The 18,598-nt window shown below is 42.8% G+C and overlaps 2 protein-coding genes across 4 annotated transcripts; one reads left to right on the top strand and one right to left on the bottom strand.

Moving 5' to 3' along the window:
- Positions 1–474: 474 nt before the first annotated feature.
- On the bottom strand, positions 475–2,877 carry LOC124208081 (putative fatty acyl-CoA reductase CG5065). Its single transcript, XM_046605795.1, has 8 exons — positions 2,507–2,877; positions 2,077–2,325; positions 1,801–1,946; positions 1,428–1,733; positions 1,213–1,339; positions 1,016–1,132; positions 699–952; positions 475–635 (listed from the first exon to the last, which is right to left on the bottom strand). The coding sequence occupies exons 1-8, from the start codon at positions 2,723–2,725 to the stop codon at positions 509–511; spliced, it is 1,545 nt and encodes a 514-aa protein (XP_046461751.1). The 5' UTR covers positions 2,726–2,877; the 3' UTR covers positions 475–508.
- A 2,137-nt stretch (positions 2,878–5,014) lies between these two features.
- Positions 5,015–17,891, top strand: LOC124189014. 3 transcript variants are annotated; one of them, XM_046581966.1, is made up of 16 exons: positions 5,015–5,127; positions 6,380–7,511; positions 9,817–9,987; positions 10,939–11,058; positions 12,239–12,527; positions 12,610–13,168; positions 13,609–13,905; positions 13,978–14,070; positions 14,163–14,387; positions 14,470–14,634; positions 14,728–14,910; positions 14,989–15,175; positions 15,244–15,383; positions 15,456–15,757; positions 15,827–16,127; positions 16,199–17,891. In XM_046581966.1, the coding sequence occupies exons 2-16, from the start codon at positions 6,392–6,394 to the stop codon at positions 17,429–17,431; spliced, it is 5,385 nt and encodes a 1,794-aa protein (XP_046437922.1). In that variant the 5' UTR covers positions 5,015–5,127; positions 6,380–6,391; the 3' UTR covers positions 17,432–17,891. The 3 variants fall into 3 exon arrangements, with proteins under 3 accessions (XP_046437922.1, XP_046437921.1, XP_046437923.1); XM_046581965.1 differs by having other exon boundaries at positions 5,056–5,221; XM_046581967.1 differs by lacking the exon at positions 9,817–9,987 and having other exon boundaries at positions 5,056–5,221.
- Positions 17,892–18,598: the final 707 nt, after the last annotated feature.

Raw genomic sequence — 18,598 nt, forward strand, 5'->3', positions numbered from 1 at the left:
CCCGATTTTTTGGGAACGCGGCGAAAATTGGCTTTTTACATAAGCTTCTCTCCGCTCCTCTCGCGCGTTTCCAAACTTCTGGTAGCTACTGTAGTTCAGATTTTCTAAACAAAGTGGATTTTTTTACGGTTCCCGCCGACTTAGGGATCGCGTCACGCTTGAACGCCCCGGCCGCCAGTTGATAGACTTGGCTTTTCGTGTGTGTCATACCCCCTAACCATATTTTAGCCTCAAACCTTTTGACAAACAAAAAACATTTTTTGGTCGCCCAGCTCCCAGACTAATAGCAAAAATTTCACACAGCAGGGGCGAAAGGGCTAATCGAAGCCCATCACCTGGTGACAAATCTGGCCGCCAGATCTCCTCACCAGTGCCTCATAACCAAAAATTAAAAAAAAATTCATCAATAAATTTATCATCCAAATTAAAGGGGAAGGGGCCTGCTCCAGCTGCTCGCGAATAAAAAAAAAATGCTTATTGCTTAAGCCGTTTACTTTCATCAAATAGTCTACAAATCATTAGTTGCAGTATTTTGTCTACGGAAAAAGAATTTCATCACATTTAAAATTGATGGAAAACCGAAAACGGAAATTGCAAAAAGGAAAATATGTAGGCAGTTTCGAAGAAAATACAACCTAAATAAACATTGAAATGATCAAGACACGAAAAGTTTGAGAAAAAGTTGTTGATTTTTATACTTTGAAACATTTCTCTTTGCTTCTGGTAGAGTACTGATATCATCTTTAAGGATAAATCGTCGAGTACCCAAAATGTAGGTCTCGAAGTAAGCACGCCAGTTAATATCTCTGACATTGAAATAAAAGATTTTACGATCTTTAGCTGACATCTTTGACCAAATTCCATCCGAGTTCTTGCTAATGAATTTCCATTCTTTACTAAAGAAAAAATCGAACGCAGATAACGCACGAAAAGCTTTTCTATACAAATGGACCTGTTAAAAAAAGCTTTTAGACCTATGAAAGTATGAATTGATTTAATGAATAATGAATCTCACCTTATTTGCACGTTGGCCTACGCATCGAGCATAACAATCAGCTATAACTGCGGGCATAATGTGACATAACATAACATTAAGCTGATAATACCAATTCTTGTTGGTGCACTCCGATGTCTAGGTTACATTTTGATGATGACAAACAAAAATTATTAAATTTTGATATGGCAAAGAGGATTAAATTAAGAAACCCATACCGGGTACCACAGCATGTCTTTGGTAGGATACTTCCTCCATGCAAAAGTAGAAAAACTTTCAAATTGCCCAAATGTGATTGGATTATCACAACTTGTTGAGCTAAAGTAGACTTCAGGGTTCACTGGTCTATTAGGTGCAAACAAAAAAATTGAGAATGCCATTTCTTAGAAGATGAAATGCAAATGTTGTTCTATGAAATGAAATGTTCACGCACTTATGCATAGCAGTTCGCCATGCTACTGCAATCATCAGATTAATAGACAAGTCCACAGGAATCAGGTCAGTGACAAAGTCTGCATTTTTTACTTTGAATACTCGAATGAAGCCTTTCCCTCCTCCTGCAATCAATCCAGTTGGACCATTTAAGTTGTCAATCCAGCCTGGGAAAGGTTCTCTAAGAGCCGCTGTAACGATAGAGGGCCGAACAATTGCTAATGGAACCGCACCACACTCTTTTTCCAAAATCTGCTCTGCCAATTGCTTTGTGTAGGTATATGTGTTGGGATACGGACCAACGAGTCTAACTTGTAAAATTTTCATTAAAGGGGAACCAATAGAAACTGGTAAAATTTTGCTTATGTGCTTACTCTGCTGTGATGTTGTTTATAAGCGCCGGATCCGCATCGTCGATGAATTCGGATAGTTTGACTGGATCCATGTTTGATGGATAGATGGCTTCAACAATTTCTTGTCGGTCAACAAAACTAAAAGCCGTTGAAACGTGAACAAAAGCCTAGTGGACAAAAAACAAACAAAAACAAGTTGCGGTCATCACATTACATTGATTATCGGTGCAATTACAATTATTAAAAAAAAAAATATGGCTCAAGCAATGTCGCAATATACAGTTGGGAATTATTTACGTCTAGATTTTTCATCCTGCGGCATATTCCCAGAAGGTACCTGGGTCCTTTCACGTTCATTTGAAGGGCAGACTTCAGTTCTTCGTCAAATCTTACTGTTGCGGCCAGGTTAAAAACAATGGAGACATTTTCAATAATCAAATTCAAATCAGAAGGTGATAACCCAAAATTTTCCTGCGTCACGTCTCCTGACAAGGCAACGATTTTTTCAAGCATATTTGATTGCTCTTTTCTAAGTGACTCAAATACCTAAAACATATATTAAAATTATTGGTGTTTAAATAAAACTTTATATTTCACACAGTTAGTTAGAATATGAAACCATAATGACCATAAAACCATACTAACTTCTTTTTTATGAGAAATCTTCATGTTGACATAATAATTTCGACAGTTTTTGTAAATATTGGATATGTCAAATGTTGTTTACCTCATTGCTTATAAGTTCTTGAAGGCGAACGGCAACTTCTTTCCCCTTTGAGGGCCTCATCAGTATGTAGAGACGGTTGATGCCAGGACAGGATCTGAGCAATTTTTCCACTAGGACTTTTCCCATAAAACCCGTTGCACCGGTGATAAAAATTGAGCGATCTTCGTAAAACTGCACAATATTGGAATCCTCCATTTCATTGTGTTTTTGGGTATACATCTTGGTGTTTTGTAAGTGTTCGTCACTTCCAAAAGATAGAATATCACTGCAGCTAAGCAAAAAGAGGTGAACTGCTTGACAATTAAATTGCGATAAGTACACACATCACTCAGTTATACAAGGGATCTGAGTTCTGACACTCTTAATCTCTTATTAAAAACAAGAAAAGACACCGTTGTCTTTTAAGTTTTTTTTTTTCTCCTGTTCTTTTTTTCACTAACACTAAGAACAAGAAGGCGTTTTAAATCTTAAGGGATTCATTGAGATTTTCCGGCGGTTTTTTTTCAACTTTTCTATTTTTTAAGATTACATTCTTTGGTGTGTGGGGGGGGGGGTACAATTTTGTGCGGCAAATTTGAACGAGTCATAACGAAACAACAAACAACTGTTTTATTTAGGCCTACAGCCCTACACCGCCTACTATTGTTTTGGATATCTATCAGAATTAAGCAAGAGCAGCAGGAATTAATCTACGTTGCTTCAGGCCGCCCATGAAATTATGGATTTTCTTAAATTTTTCATAAATTCATAAATAAATTGAATTGGTTTGTAACTTGGAGGAGTGTTCCTTTTGGTATTTGATGAAAAATCTGCATTTCCCCGTTGTTAAATTACTACCGATTACTACCTAGAACCAATACAGCAAATATAAAAATACTGTGTCACTGGAAAATGTAGCTTATTTTTTCTGTGAATTCTCAATAAATGGTTTTTTACACTTTTGCATTTTGTGGAATTATTTTGATTTTTTCTACTTACGTTAGGATAACCATCTTTTGTATACTTAAATTAGAAGAGTATGACTATATTATTACGGAATAAAAAATTAAAAAAACGGGTGACGTCATACCTAGCGTGTAGGTCAAAGTAGGGTGTTTTGGCGTTCCTTCCTTATTTACTGACTTCTTCAGAACCACCGGAAGACTGCTGTGTTTGATTCTGCAGAGCTGCTTGGCTCTCGCTGAGCTTATTAGAAAGGAAGAAATCGAGAAAGGAAAAAAAAAATGTATGGGCTGTGTATAAAAAAATGTCAATAATGCGCCCTTTTCACAGTCCGCGTGTCTCTCTTTTGTAACCTGTGCAGCAGCACTTCATACAAAGTCTAACGACTAGTATCCAAGCGATCGAATAGCTTCATCCATATATAGGCCAATTCAAAATATAAGAAAAGGACAGACTGGGAAAGATATTTATAAATAATCGAAATTAACCTAAAATGAATCCGAGATTTCTGAGATGCAAACATGCAATATGCTTCATGAGCCTATGTAGACCGAGACTACTCCTCCAGTCTTCAACAGTTGTGAATTTTGTGATCTGGTGAGTGGCAATTTAAGATTTGAATATGTAATAAAGGTTCTCCTGGGTTCTCCTAATTTAAGTTACAAGTCTTTCGTCTTTTGCCTGCGATTTTTTTTTGTTCTAATAAATACAGTCACTGATGGCACTTAGTAAACCAGCAACACAAAACACACATATTTTATTAATTTCCGTATTTATACAGAAAAGGCGAACTAAGAATCGGACTTGATGGGGTGGAGATGGAACCATTCCTGCTGTAATATGAGGACATGGCATGGCAACACCAGGGCCCAAAAATATCTGCATAGTTTACGCTAAATTCAATAATTCAATAGAAATAGAATTTTTGAAAACACAAATTTACCTGTTGTTGCTGTTGTTTCAACAATTTTCCATCTGAGTCCTGTTAACTTAATATAGTTGGAGCAAAGAGAATACAGATGTGGTAGTAAATAGAAAACATGAAGCAGAACAAGGAAAGGAATGAAAACCTGCATAAGAAAAACATGTTAGGCAAAATATTTGTATGATGATAAAATAGCTAAATGAATGAAAAACGCAATTAACATGCACATGTAAATAACCTTTATTCATTTATTTAAAAAACCTTATGCAGATGAAAATACGCCATTAAAGAGCTTAGCAGTTGCAATACGTAAAGATTCTGCGAACACTCCGCCAGCCAACCTAAATTACCTAATCTTTCGACTTACTTTTTGTCCTCGTAATCTTGAAATTTAAAAAAAGGAATGATAATTATGAACAATTACAACAAATATTTTAAATTACATCATTGCCGTCGGTCAGTTGGGGAATTTAAAACATTTCTATTTCCATTCTAAAGTCGTGTAAAAGAAAAACGTGCCGAAGAGCCAAGAAAACCTACGGTCAAGTTTCAACAAATCTAAATAGATTTGAATCGCTATTGATAAATTTCTCCGTTAGATGGCAATTTGTGTTGTTGCGACTTGCGAGGTTCCCAATGCCTTTGGCTCTTTCCCAGCAGACAATTTTGGGTTTGGGCGGTCGGCCCAGTCTATCACGATACAGTATGTTGGGAAGAAGTCGTAGCTGAGGAATTTATACAATGAAGCTGTGATGTAAGTGAATAATTTAAGTGGTTTTCAATTGATTGGACGAGTTTTAAAATGTTATCTGAGCCACCGAAAAATGTCCGTAGTGCTCAATTCTGAGGTGAGAAAAATTGCAAGTTTTTGAGTTTCAACAGCCCAGAATTCCCCGAGTTATACGTTCATTTTACATTTGTCTAATACAGAAAGTGATAATGGTGTTGAAAGGGAAAATAGTAGTGCAACTATTGTGTAAAGCTTGGAAAGCACCAAACAATTATGATCAGATATATTGTGTTTATTGCAACCATTTGGGGTGTGCTGGTGAAATGTCGAAACAAATAATTAAACACTATTTTTGAACATCCTGTTTGAATGGTTATTTGTCATGGCTGATGAGTTATCTACATATGTGAGCAAATTTAGAAGGGTAGAAGAAGGAGTGTAGTTGGTCTTGAATGTCTTGAGTCTGGAATTCAGACCCACTTGTTGATTCACATTATTCGCGTAATGGCCGAAGAAATGGGTTGGTTTGCTCAGAAAATATTCCTTTTCAATGTAACATTATAGAAGTTAGTTTGGTTCTCATGGTTAATTGAAACTGTTTATTCGTGGGCATAGCATTTTGCAAATGAGTTCGTTGTTCACAAATATCAACTCACACTTTTTAACTTTGGTGGTGAAATTTAGCAGAGTTTCAAAACTTAAATTGACAGTGGATACAGCAAACTGAAAAGAAGCAGAAAACCTAAACCAGGCTTCTAAATTAAGCCCTCTATATTTTTCTCCCTCTTTCTTTTTCTCTCCCTTGTCTGTACCTGTGTGTCCTATTTACAAGACTGGTTGTGGGAAGGTGGTGATTTCTCATGGCCAAGCCACAACACAAATTAGTTTTTTTTTATATTCTTTTTTAGACTTGTCTTTGAAGTACAGAGGTATTTAAATTCTACCTGCCACTTCATAGTCACTACTATCACATTATAGTTTGTTATTGTTGTTTTTTTTTCCCTTCAACTTGTTTTGAAGCACCTCGTGCGTAGCCATCGTTTTCAGGGTTTTCTTGCGAGTTGTTGAGCTACGTTTTTCCCTATTCACACACCTATCGCCCTTGGGAGAATGACAGGAAAAATTTTTCGGTGTAATTCTTGATAGACTCTGCAGTAAAGATATTGATAAAAGGGACATGCATTTGAGTTCCTAATTTTAGTCGGCAACAGAATGTACCTAAGTAAGTAAGTTATTCTCAATTTAATCTTTATTTTAAAAAACTGCTTTTTGTTAGTTGGCGACCGGCATGGACGGTTTAGGCGAAGTGATCATCGGCAACAAGATCTATTCTGCCCGGTATGCCCAACCGCCGAGAGCCGTCCTGGAACAGGAATCTGATGGAGGCAAAGTGATTCATGGCCAAGGTGGCGCCGTTTTCCCGGACGCCGCTGTTCCTGGAAGTGACGCAATCGGGAACGGTTCTACATCCGACGAGAATCGTTCTTGGCTCCATCAGATTCGCCCAAAAGGCGCCCTCATAACCACGGATTTAGATGAGCTGCCTGTCGTTGAAGAACCGGATTACATCAATCTCCGCATCCGATCTGACTCTCAATCCACCGATGAAGGAGAAACGACGCCGACTATTTTCAAAGTCTCGGCAGGTCGCAATGCATCCACTAGCTCGTATGGACGCGAGGAGAATATTTATGAAGAAATCAACGAACTGCAACGGCGCCTGGCCTTGGAAAAGCAGCAGTCAGTAGCCATGGCAACGCGAGCACAACAACATGTACCGGCTTTCCAGCAGGCGTCTACGAGCTTGGTGGATGAAGTAATGGATGAAGTGGCTCGCGTTCGCCGTGGCCACAATATAGTTCTCAATCAACTGAATCTGGACTTGGAGCATTTTCTCAAACCGCAAACACCTGAGCCGTCGCCGCCGTTGCCGTTGCCGGAACAGCAACTGAATCTCCCGCAAGATTTCGATGGTCTGGATCAACTTGTCAAGAATCGTTCTCATAGCATCGGTGAAAGTGCTTGTGATAAAGTGTCGACAGTGTTTTCGACTCCGCCGACGGGCCGTTTGCCGCGGAAATTTATCTCGCACAATCGCTCCAGCTCGTCGGTTTCGTTCACCATGTCACATCTAATCGGAGCCGGTGAGCGATCTTTAGTGCGTTGTGAGTCGCTTGACTTTACTGCCCACGAAGTTGGAGTCCATCGTCGGCCGAGTGTTACCTCGCGCGGTTCTACTTCCACCTCGTCCTCGGTGGCATCCAGCAATCGATCGGATCCGCGTCAGAGCATCCGCAACCTTCATCAAGGCCTCCAGCATGGAATCCAAGGCCTCGCCGACTGGACGGAAAAGTGCGGGCAGATGCTGGCCAAGCGGAGTAAGAAGGTGATCGCCTTCGTCAATAAAGGTAAATATTTGTTTTGCAGCCTAAAAATCCCATCGGGGGCTGCGGCCTGTTGTTTGCGAAGCCGTCTGAATAATTCATTAGCGTTAGGAGTGGAAAGCTGACCTCAAAACGAACTTCAGCCATTGTACGAAAAAGAAAATTCTGGAATTCTGTTTGTTTGAGAATTATTATTTGTTTTTAAGGGTTTTTTCGGTTCAGTAGGCTGCAGGCCGAAGGTTAAGAGGGGTGAAACAATTTAAAATACATTTTTTTTTAAATTCCAAAAATGAAATCAGAATTTAATTGGAATTTTCAGTACTTTTTTTGTCCACTGAGTAATCACCGCTCACCGTGAGTTATATCGACCTCGTAGGTTTTCATTGGTCATATTTTGACTCTCCGGAAGCAAGGAAAAACATTTGCGGTATTCGTAGGTTTTATTTGTTCCTCCGTTAGTCCGTCATATTGTATTCCATAGGAAGAGGGTCTCTTGCTCTCTTGCTATTTTATGGATTCTTTGTTTGTGTAATGACAATTGCCACAGGACGGCCGAGTGTTTCTCTCGTACGGCAACCGGAATGTTGATGTCGTTGAGGCGTGAGAAGTTGTTTCTCGAGTTCATTTTCCTTCGAGTGGGTTACTTGTTGTCATACGGCTGAACCGCTGAAGCAGCGTGAAGTACGCAGACAATTTCTTTCAGCTGCCTGATTCTTTGGCCCTTGGGCATTTTTCATTGCTCATGTTCTTTTTTTTTTTTCATAATTTTCTTTTAAAAAACAAAAAAAAACGCCAACATTCTTTTCGTTTTTCCATCCCGATATTTTTTTCTGGGAAAATGCAGACTTAGACTATTTCATGGCCGCTAGATGTCGTTTACGTTGGGTGTTTTGTTTTCTTGGTTTTTTGTTTTGTTTGGTTTTTTGTTTGGTTTGGTTTTTTCTGGTTTCTTTTATTGTTTAGTATTTTTAACCCAAATATTTCGAATAGAATTTTTCATTCCCGGTTCAGTGTGAGGATGATGGAGTATGTATTCCAATCTGCAACTATACATACATAAGCAATTAGGAGAAAGTGTGGTAATTAATCCATTCGAGCTGAGCTTGAAAAATGTAAGAACCAATAACAGCGTGATTATTTCGCACTTGATGGCAATCATGGTTCATAGTGTGCATGACCTCGGGTATCACCTCGTACTCAGACATATGTCAAGTTTGAACATTTTCTTCCCCTTTTTGGTTGTCCAGCCTAGTCGATTTTTAATCGTCGGTAGAAACCGCTTGTCCTACATGAACGTGGACTCGAAGTCTTCGGTTCTAGTTGTTTTCCCATCGAGTTGAACGTTTCGATCTAATGAGAAAATCCGGTGCCTTTTAAAACAACTCGACGGCCGGAATGTAAGAGGGGGGGGGGAATAGGTGGTTATTTCCATCGACGTTGAACGACGCCACCCTCTACCCCCCGTCGCTCTCTAGTCTGCAGGCGGCCAGCCTAGGCCCTCCGCCGTCACCGTTTCTTCCCAACGCAGGGCGACTGCGTTTTGTGTCCCTTTAGTCTCTCGCCGTCCACGGTCGAAACTTGTGCGCTGTCAATGAAGTGGCCGGCCCGTGTGTACTGTGTAGTGCATAGTTTTTACGAGAACCACAAAAGGGCGAGCGCTTCCATTGAATGGATTGGCCGTCGCTCATATGTCCGTATATATGGCCACGGCAACCAGCCCTGATGAAGCTCAATATTTCCGACCCCATCACAGTGCGCGTCCTCGCCCGTTGGCTCCAGTAACCATTGGGAAGCGCTCGTGAGCGCCACTCCCCTCATCCTCTCCTTTCCTGTTGCTCCTGCCATCACTGCTGCGAGTGCTGCCGCGGCACTCAGCCCTGAAACACTTCACACACACAGGCCAGAGTGAGGTAGTCATGGACCTGGGCTCGCTTTCGTGTTGAAGGCAAACGCAACAAGGTGTTGTGCGTGGGAAAAGTGCACGAGGTCTTGGGCAGGTGCCGTTCATGCCCGGCGGAAGTGTTTTGTTTTGTTTTGTTTTGTTTTTTCAAACGAGAAAAAAGGAAGGAAATCTTTTGATTTCGGAAATGTTGAATTAACTGAACGCTTAGTTCGAGAGTTCCAACTGCAACCGAAGACGTGTGTGGCTGACTTGTTCTGGAACATGAGACGATCCAACGATCGCTCCAAGCGAATGTGAGCTAGACCTTTTGACCCCACACAGTTTTGTTTTTTCCCCTTTTTCCTCTTTTCATCGATTGACACCCAACAAGTTATGGAACAAATGTGCTGGTAGCAGCCGACATGGAATCGTCATCTGTTTATTCAGATCTCATGGCTGCCACTGGACGGCAAAGTATGCGCATGAGAAGGCGGTCAGCTGGCGCTGGGTCGTTCGGCGGATCGGGCCGCTGGACTCTCGATTCCAACAAGAAAGTCGGTCGCAAAAAAGTGGACAAGTGCGAAGAAGAAACGCGGGAACACGTGGTCCTCCTACTCTGTAAGTTGAGGACGTTAGTTTTTTGGTTTTGTTTTTGTTAAATGTTTCGTGTTTTCGATTTTGACTTATTATTAATGTTGAAACTGCGTCTGGCTTCGTCATACACCCCGCGGGTTTCTAAAACACGAAAGAGTAGGACGAAAACGCCCATGTGTAAGTTTGGTGGTCGGGTGCCCCGCTTTTACTTTCGGTACCGGTTATCGTTCACACCTCCGGTCATTTTTCACAACGGCGCCAATGGCCTGGAGTTCGGCAGGGCCTCGTGAATTTTCCATTTCGATATGACCGTAGTATTTTTATTTTGTTTTTTGTGTTTTTGTGTTTTTTTTTTTTTTTTTTTTTTCCTGTCGTTATCCTGCGCGCCTTTCAGCGCCTGGCGGATCGAGTCATTCCGGGAACATGTAGGTTTTTGGTTAGCCTTTTGTGACTGTGTGTTCCATGTGGTCTTGTTCTCTCGTTTCAAAAGTTGTCGTCCATCATGACTTGGATCTTTTTCACCCCCTCGACGTTCCTTCTCTCTCTCTCTCTCTTTCTCTCTCTCTCAAGGGGGAACACATGCAAACAACCAAGGGAGGAGCTCCTCGATACCCCCTCGGGGTAACAGGTGTTGCGTACAACGGAAGGAACCACTACGCGCCGGAGTAGATTGTCGAAAAGGAAAAACACATATCCTCTTGAAAGCAGATAAAAAAGAAAGAAGGGAGAAAAGCTTTTGGTTGATAACGTCGAAATCTTGTCGTGTTTTTTTTGTTTTTTTTCTTATTTTTATTTCTATTTCTACGTCTATACGTCATCCGCTCCGCCGTATTTCATTCAAACTGTCTGTGTCGATGTTGTTGCGTTGTTGCGGTCCCTTTGTTTCAGTTGTGTGCGTCTTTCGTTAGCCCTACTGTTCATTTTTTTTATTTTATTTTCATCTTCTTTGTGTGTGGTGGGTTGGACTATTGACAGATCGACGCTCAACCTGTGAGGCCGAGCCTACCGCTGGGGATGTTGCCGCTTCAGCTGCTGCTGCCGACTGCCTGGCCTCTTCACCAACTCTCGGTCTGCCTTCGACAAATGGAAGCGATGGTAAATATTGACACCTTTTTTTTTCTTTTTTTGGTTTCTTTCAACCAATGCTTCAATGTTTATTTTATTACAAATCCCGGTTTTCTTTTTCTTTGTGTGTGTGTGTGTGTTGAGTTGTTCTTGAACAAACTGAACAAAATAGAAATTTTTTTTTTAGTCGAAAATACTTTAGCCACCTACCTCCCCCACCCTCTCCCGCTTCCACGTGATGCAACCGGATATTGATGTCATAAAAATCTCCCCTATTTTGCCTCTCCGCTCCTTTGCGCTTAGTTGCTCACTTCGAAAACAAAAATCTCATGCACAAGACAGAAATAGGGTTCTTTTTTTCTGTCTTTCTTTCTTTCTTTTTGTTCGACATGGAGACGGCAATGTGGCATAACCTGACTGTGTGCTGCTGCCTCTCCCTTGATGTGAATAACAAAAGCCGCATCATTTCCTCCTTCTCCCTCATGTTAGTTGGCCGATGCGGGCGCCCGTTCTCCACCCACACAGCCACCCGCCACTCGAGGTTGATGAATGCCTGAACCTGACTTGCTCGTTGCTCCTCTCTCTCTCTTTCTCTCTTTCTCTCTCCTTTCACTCTCTTATTCTCTTATTCCCTCTTTCTAGTCTGAAATTCATCAGGAACACACTTGTGGCTCTGGTCTGGCTGGATTATTCTGGCATCAACAACACTGCCTCAATATTTAGGCACGTAACCCAAGTGGAGGAGAAAGGCGTAGTCGATATGCCGAATTGTCAGTTGATATATCCGGGCTGAAAGGCATGTGAGAGCAGATCCCTCCTTTTTCTGTTTTACTGCACACACACACACACCTCCTGATATATATCGTTTCATTTTTTTTATTACAACCATATAATTTTTATGGGAATCATCATCATCATCGCGTGAATGCAGTTCCAGCTAGTTAGTCCGACCTGGTCGGTCGCACGATGACGGCTTTCCTTTAGCTGAGATGAGCTATTAGAGCAAAGTAATCCATTAGTCGTGCTGGGAAAAGCAGCGGTTGTTAACGTAAAGAGAGTCAATGTTATTGTCCATTTTTCTTTTGTCATGACGTTTAACCTTCCAATTGTTTATTAGCTGTCACATTTGTTGTTTTTTCTCTCTCTCTCTTTGAGTAGCCACCGTCGATTAATTTAATGTAAATTCATTTCCATCCATTCTGCTGTGTAGTGGTCGACTCGGAGAACAGGATTTATGAAGATATCGATCAACATTCTACCGGCAGCAATTCTATGGCCGGTCTGGAAACGTCGCCTGATAGTTTGGCCGTCTCACCGGCCAATGCCGCCGCCACCGATTCCGGTTTCTCGTCCGGCCAGACAAACGGACGCCACAATCACCATCAAGTCCCATGTAGCTCGGACGACAGTTGGGGATCTGGCGAGTTTGAAACGTTTTCCTCGGACGAGGCCGTCGACGACGATGACGACGAAGATGCCGAAAAAATCAATTCGCCAACGTATGGAATTCTCTATTTGAGCGAACTGGAAACTAAATAGCCTGACTTTAATTTCATGGTCTTGTTATCGTTCCCAAATCAGGAGATCTGGCACTCTGCGAGCCCTGCTGACTGGCAAATCTATCCGAGACAAATTGCGCGGAACGCGTAGTCGCAGTCGCGAAGAAGATAAATCGAGTTGTGCTGCTGCTATGGAGACGCCGACTGCTGGACGTGGTGTCACCTCGCCGCCGTCTGGAGAGCGTCGTTTTTCCCGTCTCTTTTCGCTGAGACGCTCCTCCGCCAGCCTCCCGTCTCCCAGTGCTCACAATAGCAGCAGCGATAACTCATTCATTTCGGCTGGTTCCACTCCGTCATCCAGCGGCAATCCGGCGGCAGAGTCGATGGCAAAAACCTCCAGCCCGTTCGGCCGACCGCTGCCATTACCTCAATTGCTGGAAGAGGACGAGATTATGGCCGGATTGGGTTTGGGCAACGGGAGTTCGACTTTGGGTTCCCTGTTTATGCGACGTCATCAGCCTCCAACGTTGCCGCCTATCCCCCCGCAGCTGAGCGCGGAGCAACTCAAACGGCGCTACATTGTCGCCACCATTATACACAGCGAAAATTCTTACGTGTCCTCCCTTCAACGCCTTGTTAACGTGAGTTGTGGCCCCTTGTTTGGTTTCAAAAATTTCAACACCCTTTTGGGGAAAGAAAGAAAAAAAGTTTGGAGGGACTGGAGTTAAAACGTCTCTTCTAGTTATCGCTTGTTGACATTTACATTGAAAGTTCCGATCGGCAGTGATGAAACGAGGAAGTGAGCAGTTGGGCTCTCCCCCTCCGTCGCTTTATTTACTTATCAGCTCTCACCCCCCAACCCCTCTTATGCCTATGGCATGAAGTTTCCTAGCAACCTTTTTTTTTCCTTTCTTTTTAGAATAACAGGGATTTTTATTGAGGGTTGGTTAAAAATAAATAAAAACGTTGGGGAGGGGAGAACAAGATGTCCTTCCGGTCACTTCGTAGTTTTAAATTCGGTTTTGTCTTAATTTGTTTCATCCTAAAAATCAATCAAACATTTGAAACATCTTCCACGCAGGAATATAAGAAGCCGTTGGAAGAGAGCAATCCACCTATTCTTGGTTCGAACAAGATATCGACGCTGTTCCACCGCTTACCGGAGATCCTCCACTGCCATACGTTATTTCGGCTGGCCCTGTCCGAGTGCGCTCGAACGTGGGACACAGAAGAAAAGATTGGCGATGTCTTTGTGGCCAACTTTTCCAAAGCTGTGGTTTTGGACATTTACAGCGATTTCATCAATAATTTCTCACAGTCGCTGGAGGTAGCCAAACAAGAGTCAAAACGCAAATCCGCCCTAGCTGATTTTCTCAAGGTACTTTTTCCTGTTCTTGTATTTTTTTTATTCCAGTAATCAGTATGGGAATGATCTGAACTCTTTTCATAGGTCAAACAAATATCCTCTCACGACCGGTTGTCGTTCTTCGGTCTCATGGTCAAGCCAGTTCAAAGATTCCCTCAATTCATCCTCTTGCTTCAGGTAGGACATTTGTTTCCGATTCGTTTTTCCACTTTGTTTGTTGTTGTGACAAATCAGTTTAATGACTTGCTTTAATTACATGGTTGGAATAGGATTTACTGAAGCACACTCCGCAAGGCCACCAGGACCGAATGTCGTTGCAGTTAGCCCTAACGCAACTGGAAAGTTTGGCCGAGTTGCTCAACGAACGAAAGCGGGAAACGGAGCAGTACCAGGCTTTCCGTGACACGCTGCGCCACGTTTCGGGCAAATTTTCACTTCGCCCGCTGGCCGATAACAACCGATACCTCCTCCGTCAGGATAATATGAATCTCGTGGTAAAAATAAAAAATCCTTTCGTTTTGGATCCACGAATCCAATTTTTTAAATATTTTTATCCAATTTCCACGAAATATTTAGGAATTCAACCAAAGTGGGATGATTTCCAAAACAAAAGAGCGACGCTTGTTGTTGCTCAACGACCTACTCGTCTGCGTCACCGTTGCCTCTAAATCGGGAGATGATTATCGAAACTCATCCGAGAGACTAACGCTCAAATGGGCGTTCCCAATCACCGATGTGGAGGTTAGTGGCACCTATTTTTTCTTCGGTTATTTATTTTTTATTTGTTTTCTGCAACTTTGATGATCCCTCTATTTGTCTGATTGCCATCACCAGGTGGAAGATACGAGTACATCACCCACACTCAGTCGATTGCTCTCCTCCGGCTCTAACATGCGATCCTCAGAAGCCATTAGCGGCGTTGATAATCTGTGCCAAGAAATGAACCAGCTGATGCATGATTATGAAGTGATTACGCGCATCGATTCACTGATTGTTACCCTTCACGGTCAATACGAGGTAGCTTGTTAAAAACGCATTGTCTGTGGGTGTAGTATTTCTTTTCTATTATCTTTTTTTGTTTGTTTGGGTTCTTAGACTTTGGATAGGATTGCAACGCGAGCCGCTTTGAATCGCATCCAGCAGCAGCTTCAGCAAAAGGATGAAGAGATGGCATGGATCGATTCGTGCTGTCTACAGCTGTTGGTTCGCAATCGTTCCGGGAAGGAGGAAAAGTTCACGTTTCAAACCGAATCGCCCGACATTAGAAAAGATTGGGTCATAGGTAATCGCCAAAATAATGTCCTCAAATGAGATCTTGAATTTGATCGATATGTTTTATTCATTTTTAAGAACTACGCCTGGCGCAGTTGGCCTTAGACCCCAAAAACTCACCCTCGTGGGATGTACTTGAGCAAGAGAGGCGGCCTTCGACAAAGATGCCTTTGTTTGTCAAATCTCTGCCTGTCTACAGATCGCACCATGAAACTGAAGTAATTTATTTTTTGAATAATTGTATTGTTTTTGAATGTTTCTTAATGGTCATTTTTGTTTTTACTCTTAAGGTGCGTTGCGGGTGTTTCTACACGATTCTGGTGAGAAAATCAGGGCCTAGTGTCCGCTGCCTGGGACCTCGCCTCCAAAATTACCTTTGGGTAGTAACTAGCGATGGTATCAGTAGCCACGTTACTCTGTTGACCAGCCAACAGCCGGTCGGGCCGTCCTTGAAAGAAGCCGGTGCCTTCAGTTTAGTAGAGGTCAAAGTTACATCGGTCGAGTTCTCGCCGGGAACGCAAATCCTCTACGATAACGAGTCGACGGATCAAATTCGAGGCGATTTGGTTTGGCTGGGAACAGAAAGTCGAAGGTATTACATTATTTATTTCTCCTTCAGCGCGTCGTTCAAATATTCATGTGTCATTGATTATTATTTCAGAATTTTACTTTATTCGGCTCACGAGCCGAGCAAAACGGGGCAGGTGGGTTCGCTCAATCTTCCGGCGCCCGTCGTTCAACTGCGTTATCACTGGGACCAAATGTTTGTGGCTCTGGCCAACGGAATTGTGGCCATATTTAAGCGCAACAGTATCGAGGGTGGCTGGGAGCTGAACGCTCCCGCTACGCTCGTTTCCATGGGAGATGAACCGGTTGTGTCACTGCTGCCCATCGGTTCCGCCCTTTACGCCGCTTGCGGTCGAAGTGTATTCGTTCTCGACGGAATCACCGGCGAAATTCTGGTACCGACCTTGTCATTAAGAAATTGTCAAACGTTTAGTCTTAACCCATTTTCTTTTTTCTTTTAATGTAGCGCAATTTCAGTGTGCAACAAGACCACAGTGGAACCATCAGTGCCATGGCCCACTCGGGTGTCGGTTTATGGATATCCCTGCGTCACAGCAGCACCATCTGTTTGTATCACACGGAAACTTTTCGTCATCTGCAAGACATTAACGTGGCGTCGAATGTCAATCGCCTAACAGGGAAAAAGCTTTCGTGCAATGTCCACGTCACCGCCCTAATGGCCTCAAAAGGCCTTTTGTGGGTAGGGACCAATGTGGGTATCGCACTTAGTATCCCTCTACCTCGGCTCGAAGGTGTGCCCATCATTAGTGGTAGGGCCAACGTATCTCACCACGCCCACAGCGGGCCGATCACCGTTTTCCTGACGATGCAAATGCAAAGTAAACCCACCATGTCGCCTGCCTATCCTTCCGTTTCGATTCCGCAACCGGTTTCACTGCCATCTAGTCTGCCGCCCAGCGGAACCATCCAAGAAGAAAGTGAGAACGAGTCGACGTCGCCGCGCAGTAAGCCCGTGGCCAGCATCAACCAGCTGGCCAGTCATTTCAACACGGTGCCTAAAGTTCGCTCGCCACTGCTCGACAGTCCCTTGGTATTGAGGCGTCGAAGCAAAGAATCTTCTCCCTTGCTGGGCAAGCGGGTGTCGAGGACGTTGCCGAGAGGTCACGTTTTGTCCGCCACCGAGTGTGATATTTTCGGTCTTTACGGCGAACTTATGAACATTAAGGACTACGAGGAAGCCGATGGAAGTGGGTTGATGGGTGGCGGAGGCGGGGCTGGGGCCGGCGCGGTCAACAGTATGTACGAAACGCTTCGGCGGAGTGATCCCGACCTAGCTGCTATTCCTGCCAAAGTCAGCACGCTGGACCGGCGGTTACACATGAAAGCGGCTCGACCGCGCTCGCTGGATCTGTCCAATTGGTCGGTGGACTCGCGCTCGTCCCTCTACACGACGTCTTCGGGTTCGGAGGATTCTGCCAGCCACACGATGACGCCCAGTGCCACGATGTCTACGATGAGCAGCGGTCAGACGGCGACGCTGAAGCGCTGCCACCAACGCAATTCAGACACGTTGAAATCATCTGTGGAAAATCCCCGAACGGTGCTGACTCTTTCCGGTGGCCGTGGATATATTTACACACACCAGAGATGTCAACACGAAGGCGAACGGAAAAACTCGGTTCCTAGTCCAGCCAACATCAACGATGCCCATATCATTTTATGGGAAATGAAATTGTGAAAGTCTAATCTTTCTCACTGAAATATTGACAAATTGCAGCTGAATGGCAGTTCTAAAAAAAATATGTTCCTTTGTTTATTCCTTTGTGTGTGTGTGTGTGTATTTTTCGTTTTGTTTCCCATTTGGAGCTATCGCGTATTACGTTATTTTTTTCCAGTTTCAAAAAGTACTGTGTCCGGATGTACTCGAATTTTTTTATTTGTTTAGTTACTCTCAGAGTTGAAGTGGTTCGACACATGCGCAGAAGAAGACTATGCTTTCATTTCTACGTTCCATTGTCTTTTGTATTCCCTTGTATATCATCATCTATGTTGGCCCATTGTATTCTGTATTCTTCCGCAAAGCGCCTTGGTCACAAAACACAAGATTGGAAACAAAACGGAAATATATATATATTTTTTCTTGTTTCGTTTTTCTGTATAAATAAATTCCAGTCCAAATCGAGGATTAATTACCTGTATTAAATCGTACTATGAATTTTATATTCCATATCATCGTGAAAAAGACCAAAGCTTGTCAAGTTTGGGGGCTTAATCGAAAATCTTCATTGCATGATAAATTTGGGCGTTGAAGTCTTGCAAACGATACTACTATATGGATTCTTAGAGGCATAATCCTCCAGCATATTTATAGGATAAAGAATCGATCTAGGCCAAAGCATTCAAAAATCGGTTTAATCCCAACCAACTGTGGTCATATTTACATTGAATGACCGTTTCGTTGTTTTATTGTAAAAAATGGGGAAATAATCCTATAGTAACAGAGCAGGCTGCAGGCCAGCACATGCGAACCGACCGTTGTGAATTTTTCCACTGTGCGACGGATTCTCTTGATGCAGTTACAATTGGTTGTTTATGTAATTTGTGCGCCCTAGTCTCTTAAAGAGGATAAGAATCGAATTTTGGCGTTTTCGTCTCTAGTGAATTTTATCGTCATGTTGACAAAAAGACTACACGGTTGGAGGTCAAACGTTTCTCGCAAAGAACATAAGTATCCTGAAATAAGCATATGGCATGACATGAAAGGTACAAATGCTGGACGGTTTAGTTGTGAATAAAGCGTAGCGTGATAGATAACCATTTTTAGAAATGGCAAGTTGATCAGAGCAATCGATTTGTGCATGTCAAGAGCAAAATGATCTTTAGCGATGTACGGTAGGCTATGAAA

This window comes from Daphnia pulex, chromosome 2, assembly GCF_021134715.1.
Source record: "Daphnia pulex isolate KAP4 chromosome 2, ASM2113471v1".
NCBI lineage: Eukaryota > Metazoa > Arthropoda > Branchiopoda > Diplostraca > Daphniidae > Daphnia > Daphnia pulex.